Source organism: Atractosteus spatula, chromosome 25, assembly GCF_055471065.1.
Source record: "Atractosteus spatula isolate fAtrSpa1 chromosome 25, fAtrSpa1.hap1, whole genome shotgun sequence".
In the NCBI taxonomy this organism is placed as follows: domain Eukaryota; kingdom Metazoa; phylum Chordata; class Actinopteri; order Semionotiformes; family Lepisosteidae; genus Atractosteus; species Atractosteus spatula.
The window spans coordinates 1,319,552-1,326,721 of NC_142730.1; the positions used below are offsets into that span (position 1 = coordinate 1,319,552).

At 56.6% G+C, this 7,170-nt stretch overlaps 1 protein-coding gene across 2 annotated transcripts; it reads left to right on the forward strand.

Moving 5' to 3' along the window:
* Nucleotides 1-255: 255 nt before the first annotated feature.
* LOC148814969 (uncharacterized) lies at nt 256-5,101 on the forward strand. 2 transcript variants are annotated; one of them, XM_088905624.1, is made up of 2 exons: nt 256-511; nt 1,051-5,101. In XM_088905624.1, exon 2 carries the CDS (start codon nt 1,776-1,778, stop codon nt 3,666-3,668), a length of 1,893 nt encoding a protein of 630 aa, XP_088761750.1. In that variant the 5' UTR covers nt 256-511; nt 1,051-1,775; the 3' UTR covers nt 3,669-5,101. The 2 variants fall into 2 exon arrangements, with proteins under 2 accessions (XP_088761750.1, XP_088761751.1); XM_088905625.1 differs by having other exon boundaries at nt 256-475.
* The last annotated feature ends 2,069 nt before the right edge of the window (nt 5,102-7,170 follow it).

Genomic DNA, 7,170 nt, shown 5'->3' on the forward strand with positions numbered 1-7,170 from the left:
TTCCACACCGCTGGCCCCTGTTTAATCGGAGTTTTCCATTTTCCCCGTTTCCCTGGAAAACACTGCGGACCCACAGCGTGTCCCGTGATGTAACACTCGTGGCCTCTCTGTATATGTGTTTTCATTCCGAACTCGTCTTTTTTAAGAATACGGCCGCCTCGCTCGCTGGTACGTCATCAGTACGCGCCGCCACCCCCCCCCGCATATTTGCATATTTTTCCTTTTATTTTTTTTTTCAGACGTTTTCTCCACTTTCCTGCTTGGCTTTCCTTGTTTGTTTTCTGCTTCGCTTTTCTGCACGGTCCCTTAAATGGTTTTTCCGCACCGATAACAGATTCAGGGCGAAGGGAAATGAGCTAAAATAGCTGGAAGAATTGGAGGGAGTGTTGCTTTGTGCCCCGGGACGGATCTGGAAGCGAGAGTGGAAGGGAAGGTCTCTCAGCGGCTCGGTACAAAGGAGGCCCTCGGTGCTGCGGTACTGTACGGCCGTCTGCTGTTTTTGCATGTCTCTGTATGTATTTTTCCTGTATGTTATTAGAGGCGTCGTGTGTTGTGTGTGTATCTTAAATTGTACTGCCTTGGTTGTGAGACTGCAGCGTGTTTCTTAGCGAGCTTTTCTATTGCGCCCACGGTAGCGGCTCCTCTTATATGTATTAAAAACTTAGTTAAATATAAAGCGAAATACATGTATGACACAGCGCAGAGCTAACAAATCACCAGTGCTAAATACATAACACTGTAACAGTCCAGTAGACCAGTCTGTTACACTAGGAGCTACAGTCCCAGTCCAGTAGACCAGTCTGTTACACTAGGAGCTACAGTCCCAGTCCAGTAGAACAGTCCTGTTACAAGAGGGGCTATCCCTGTACAGTATTCATGTATTTACAAGTATTCTTATTAGAGTTCTGATGTGATATAATCAATGCAAATATTTTTTCAGATTTGTTGAGTTTTTCGTGATTTTCTTTTCATGAATTTGAACTGATCATTGATCAGTAAAGGGCTGCATGATTTTAAGCTTCCTTTTTCCCCCATATTCCTCTACCCCAGGGGCTGACCCGCAGGTCCGGGATGAAAGAGACTGACTGGATCAGTGACGGGAAAGCGGAGGATTCTCGCCTGGCCGTCCATAACCACGGGAACTAGGAAGCACACTGGAACTAAACTGGGAGCCTTCTGGGACTCTGCTCAAGGAAAAATTGGAAAACCTGTCTTCAGGAGTTCTCTTCCTGAGCCCTTTCCCGCGGGAACAAAGCGCTTCCCTGGAATGTTGTCATGCACAGCAGCTGGGACGTCAGTCCGGGATCAGTAAGCTAAGCGCGCCCAGAGAAGAGAAACACGATTTGGTCCGTTTCCAATGTTGCTCCTGCTCTTGGGAGCTTTCCTCGGATAGCTGGGCATCCAGGCTGGTGGCTTTCCAGAGCAGAGGCGTCCGCTGTCCATACTGGCCGCTGCCCGGGCACAGACCCGGAGGCATCACGTTCGTCTCACAGGCGGGGCTGCAGGGAAGTGGGGGGACAGCGGAGGGGAGGGGAGGGAGCCCCGGGGGGCGGACTCAGGAGCAGACGGGACGAAGGCCGGGCGTTCGGATCAGGATACGAGTCTTGCGTGCTTCCCTGAGCCGCGGCGCTGCCTGGCTGGTTCAGTCCTGATCCCTGGCAGTGGGGTCCGTGGTTTCAGAAACTGCCACGGTCCTGGGATCTCTGTCGTCGTCCGCAGCCGGCAAGGGGGGGCTGCCTCCGATGAGACTGCGCTGACAGCAGCGGCCTGACGTCATGGACTACCCCCTCAACATCAACGGCTACCCCGGCGTCTACCCCTCACAGGCGCTGCTGGATTACGCCAGCTGCTCCGAGCCTGCGGGGGGCGCCTTCATCTGCACCGAATGCGGCGAAGGCTTCGCCCACTACCCCGACCTGCAGAGCCACATGGCCATGCACGGACCCCAGGAGCCCGCGAGCGCCCTGCACTACGGCGCCTACGGGTACCCCGCGCCGGGGAACCCCGAGTACAGCTCGGCCGCGGGGTACGGCGCCCCCGTGCAGTTCGCCCTGCAGGAGAACGGGACGCTGAGGGTGGTTGAGTCTCCGGTGGAGTTCGGCGGCTACGCATTCGGCGCCTCCTCGAAGTCGGACGCCCAAGCCTGGGGGCAGTCGCCCGGCTCGGGCCGGACCTCCCGGTCCACACAGACGCAGGACGCCCCTGCGGCGCAGCCGGAGGCCCCAAGACCGGCAGAGAACGGAGCCGGAGGTCCAAACTCAAGCCACCCCCAGGCAGCACCGCCCCAGCCGCCTCCCCGGTTCCGCTGCGAGATCTGCGGCCGCTCCTTCAACACGCAGCCGGGCCTGCTGCGCCACCAGCGGTACCGCACCTCGGAGCGGGGCTACAAGTGCGCCCTCTGCTGCCAGAGCTTTGTGGCGCGCGAGGAGCTGCGCCGGCACCTGCGCGTGCACGCCCACGAGAAGACCTTCGGCTGCGGGCTCTGCGGCCGGCGCGTCCCGAGCGCCGCGGCCCTGGTGGCGCACCGGGAGGCGCAGCATCGGCCGGGCGGCGGCACAGAGCAGGGCGCCGGGGACCAGGGGCGCGCCGGGCGCTTCTACGCCTGTGAGGAGTGCGGCCTGCGCTTCTTCTGGCTCTCCGAGCTGCAGGGCCACCGGCGCGGCCACCGGCGGGAGCCTGCCTGCTCCGACTCCGGAGCGCCCGGGCCCGCACCCGCGTCCCGGCCCCAGGCTCCCCCCGCGGGGAGGCCGCCGGAGCCCGACGGGCCGCCCCAGAGCAGCTCGTGCCCCACACAGCCCCCCCCTCCCGCCACCGCGGCCACCGCCAGCTCAGGGCTCAGGCCGTACCACTGCGGCCCGTGTGGGAAGCGTTTCGCGCAGCTGGCCAACCTGCAGGGGCACCGCTGCGCCGCGCACCCCGCCCCGGCGCAGGAGAAGCCTGGGCGCCCCCTCCGCCCCAGCGCGAAGGGTCCCGGCGGACCCCCGGTCCGGCGGTTCCCCTGCCGGTACTGCAGCCGCAGCTTCCTGCACTCCAGCAGCCTGTCGCGGCACGTGCGGCTCCACACGGGCGACCTGCCGCACGTCTGCGGCGCCTGCGGCAAGGCCTTCGTGCAGCTGTGCGACCTGGAGCGCCACGTCCACACCCACAGCCAGGCCGGGAGGCAGGGGCCGGCCCCGGCGGGGGCGGACGGAGCGAGGGAGAGCGGGCCCTCCTGCCCGGACTGTGGGAAGACTTTCCCGGGAGCTGCCGCCTTGCGGGACCACCAGTGCCCCGGCGGGCCCCCCGCTGCCCCCCTCGCCCCCAAACCTCGCCCCAGCTACCGCTGCGGCGTCTGCCACAGGGTCTTCGGCCTGCTGAGCGTCTACCAGCGGCACCAGAGGTACCACTTCCAGCAGGGCGGGGTCTACAGGTGTGGCCAGTGCCCCCGCGTCTTCCGCCAGCCCACCGCCCTCAGCAGCCACCTGGACTCACACCGGCGCCGGCCGCAGGGGGGCAGCCCAGACCGGGCGCCGCGGGCAGGGGAGGAGGAGGAGGAGGAGGAGAAGAAGGTCGAGGGGGGTGAGGCGCCCCAGGTGCTGTACGAGTGCACCGAGTGCCACCAGACATTCGCCTGCCTCAGCACCTTCCTGCAGCACCAGAGCGTGCACGGGTCGGAGGTCGCGCCCTGAGGCGGGTGCCCGGTACCTGGAGGGAGGGGAAGACCGGGCCCGACCTCGCTCTCCGGCGGCGAACGAGAAGAGGCTGACTGTGGGAGTGGGTCCGTCTCGGAGATGGGGACCCAGCGCTCCCTCTCCTCCGGGATCCGCAGCTCCCTGCCAGAGCGCCCGTCTCGGACCGCATCCGCCCTCCTGGTCTTCTTCCTCTTGCCTCCGAGCCGGGAGCCCACGTTTCCTGCTTTCTCCGCCTTCCGTGTCTCGCAAAATCCACCGGGCCCTGAAACGGATCCCTTAGAGCCAATCGATCCCGTCTTGTCTGGGATCGTCCAGGGAACAGGCCCCGAGCTGTCTCCCGGCTCCCAGCTGGGCAGAGGCTGGGTACGGATCTCTCCCGCTGGAGCGTTCTGGTCCAGGCGCACTCCTGCCTTCCTGCCCTGGAATCACCTTCATTCCTGTCACTCCTCCCAGACAGCTCCCGGGAAAGGGAGAGACCCTTGTCCTCCGAGAGCAGGAGAGAATCCGTCTGCCTTGGCTTGGCATCCTTAAACCAAAGAGAATTCCGTTTTCCCGATCTCCTGCCAAGCGTGGGAGTCGTGTGTTACTGTCGGGTGTGCTTTGGTCGGAGCAGAGGGCTTTGGAATCTTTTCCTGAGAGCCAGGTGATAGTGGGGATTTTGTATGTTTGTACATAAGTAGGACGTTGGACCTGTTTTGGGAGCCCAAGAGGATTTTTTCAGTCTAGTTTTTGGTTCAAAGGAGGTGTTAGTATGAAAGGTTTAGTGCTTGTGATCCCTTGATTTCACACACTGATTTGCTGTCCAACAACAAAGCCCCACCTATCTGCTTCCTGTGAAGAGTCACCACTGCCTGGAGGATCATAGCCAGGTTCCCATAAAACGTGTATCTGAGGCTCAGGAACTTGATTCTGGAGACATACTGTATACTGAGTTAGCGTTAACACTCCTGGTGTAACAGCACTGAACATGAACCACTGGACCGGCTGTCCTCCTGGTGTAACAGGACTGGACCTCAACCACTGGACCAGCTGTCCTCCTGGTGTAACAGGACTGGACCTGAACTCTTGAACCAACTGTCCTCCAGGTCTGTCAGTCCCTGCCTCACAAATGATATGTAAATGCAAGTGTACTTTGGATTAGAAGTAGGGGGCACTTTAGTATAGAGTTGTCAATATTTGGAGAGCTGTGAATATGCAGATAAGGACAAGGGATTAGCTCAACAGGCCACAGAGAAAGTGAAATCCTGTTTGCAGTGTGATGCGGTACATCTGTGGTGATAATGGACATCATTCAATTTGCCTCTTTAACAGAGACTGGTTTCTTGTACAAACTACTGTAGGAAAATGGTTACAAAGACGTACTGTTACAGGATAAATCTAACTTTATATGTGTAATTTTTTATTTCATAATAAATGCACTTGTGAGATATTTAATTATGTTAGTCATAGATGTGTCTTTCCTATACACACTGCAAGTTCTTATTCATATGAGTACTGTAGCCCAGACAACTCCATTTGTGCCATTTGACATTAGGGTGTAACACCAAAAAGCATCCCTCTACTACTTCCTCTTGTGATATGGGAATTATGGGTGTTGTCTGAAAGACCCATAGAACAAGCTTAGCTTTAGCCCTTACTTCAACTCTAGCTCTAACCCTGACCTCAATTGTAATTCTTTACATCTAACCCTTGCTCCCACAGCAAGAGCAACAGTCTCTCTGGACCTTACCCCAGATCTGGACTTGATCTTAACCTCAATACCAGCTTTATCCTGAAGGCCTGACCTCAGTTGGTAGTCAACCCCAACAGTAGTCCCAGACACTTATCCGAATCCCAAATCTAATCCCGAAGCTAACCCCAACGACTTCAATAAAGTTACTCTGACTCAGTCCTAACAGAGCTCCCAGCCCTTACTCCAACGGCAGCCTTAGTCCTAGCCTTATTCCGAGGGCTAAACTTCACCCTTTAATCTTTATCCGATCATTGACCCTAAGGGAGGTCTGAATCTCAAGTCAGCAGGAGAGCCCCAAATCCAGATAGATTTTATAGATCGCCATTAATCACCTCCTCCCATGATCCCCATGACTAGGAACTCTAATAAGGTCAATTAAGCAATCAAGTAATTGGTGCAATGAAGGTTCTCCAGGGCTGAGGGGAACTCCCAATTTGTGATCCATATGATCTCCAAATGATCAGTCAACGTTACCTGATTTGACTGACTGCACGCTTGTTCCAGATCTTGTGAAACTGATGATTTAATGATTCCTTATAAAAGGAATGCCATGATCTGGCAAGAAGTCGGAGTCCCTCAGAGTAAACTGAAACCTAAATACCAGGAAAACCCGGCCATTCCTGGGAAGTGGGGCCGAATGGTAAGGTTATCCTGCCTTGTCACCAAGTATGGTCTGGTCGGTCTCAGACGCCCAGCAAGTCTGGGGCTGGTCAGTACTGGGCAAGAGAGACCGAGGGAATCAGGCCACTGGATTGTGTGTGAAATGCTTATTGGTGGACCAGTAGGCGGCATTCTGTTAGGAGAGGTTGCAGATCAAACGGAGCCTGTTTGCCTTTCTCTCTGGACTGGACCAAACCAGAACCCCAGTCTGGGAGCGCTGTGCTGTGGGGAAGGGGGTGGTCCTGTTACAAGAGGTAAAGTCTCAGGTCATTTCAAGTCCTTTCCTTAAAAGCTAGGGGCTGCCGACTACCCCATCCCGGCAAGGAAGAATTTTTGCCCTTACCTTTTAAGCGTACGAGATAGTTACTGTTCGTTCTTGCTAGCATGCTTTTTCTGCCTAGCGACAGTAAGAAAGAAACAGCAGGCACATCGTTTGATCTGCTGACGCTATAACCACACAGTGCTTCAGCTGAGCTGTGCCTCTTCTATTTGTATACTTCCTTCAGACCAAGTAAAAGGTGTAATTTCATTTCTTAGCAATAACAAGGTCAGTTACAGAGAAGTACTTGTATGAGAAAAACAGCTCCTAATCTGGAAAGTTCGAATGAGCTGTGCTGCCCTGAACCTGCTGTATGAGACCCACTGCCTTTGACATGATCATCAGAGGCTGCTCTCAGATCTGTATGACTGTATCCTCTCCATGCGCTTGAATAAAGGCTGGAAGAAGGATCATAACCGGTTGACCAGTGTAGGGCTTGAACCCACAACCCTGAGCTGGAGCTCGGTGGAGTGGGCAGTGAGGTGGGGGGTGCACAAGCAGGTGGGGCAGATCTTGAAATAGGTGGGGTCTCAGGGTAAACACAGAAACAGAAAAGGAGCTGTGAGCTACGAAAACCCAGCTCTCTCGATTTACAACACGAGACAAAAATAACCCACACCGCAGAGAGAAAGGCCACAGCTCTTCTCTGGGCTTCCAGCTAGACCTCGTTCTCTCTCCGCAGCGCAGCCGAGCAGCTCCAAACAGGTTTCCCTCCCAGACTGTCCCAAGAAACTGAAGCTCATCACTTCCGTCTGCTCCCTTCTTCCTCTGGTCCAGCACATAGCGGA

Coding starts and splice junctions, on each gene's coding strand:
- LOC148814969 (XM_088905624.1), top strand. CDS start 1,776: ATGGACTACCCCCTCAACATCAACGGCTACCCCGGCGTCTACCCCTCA.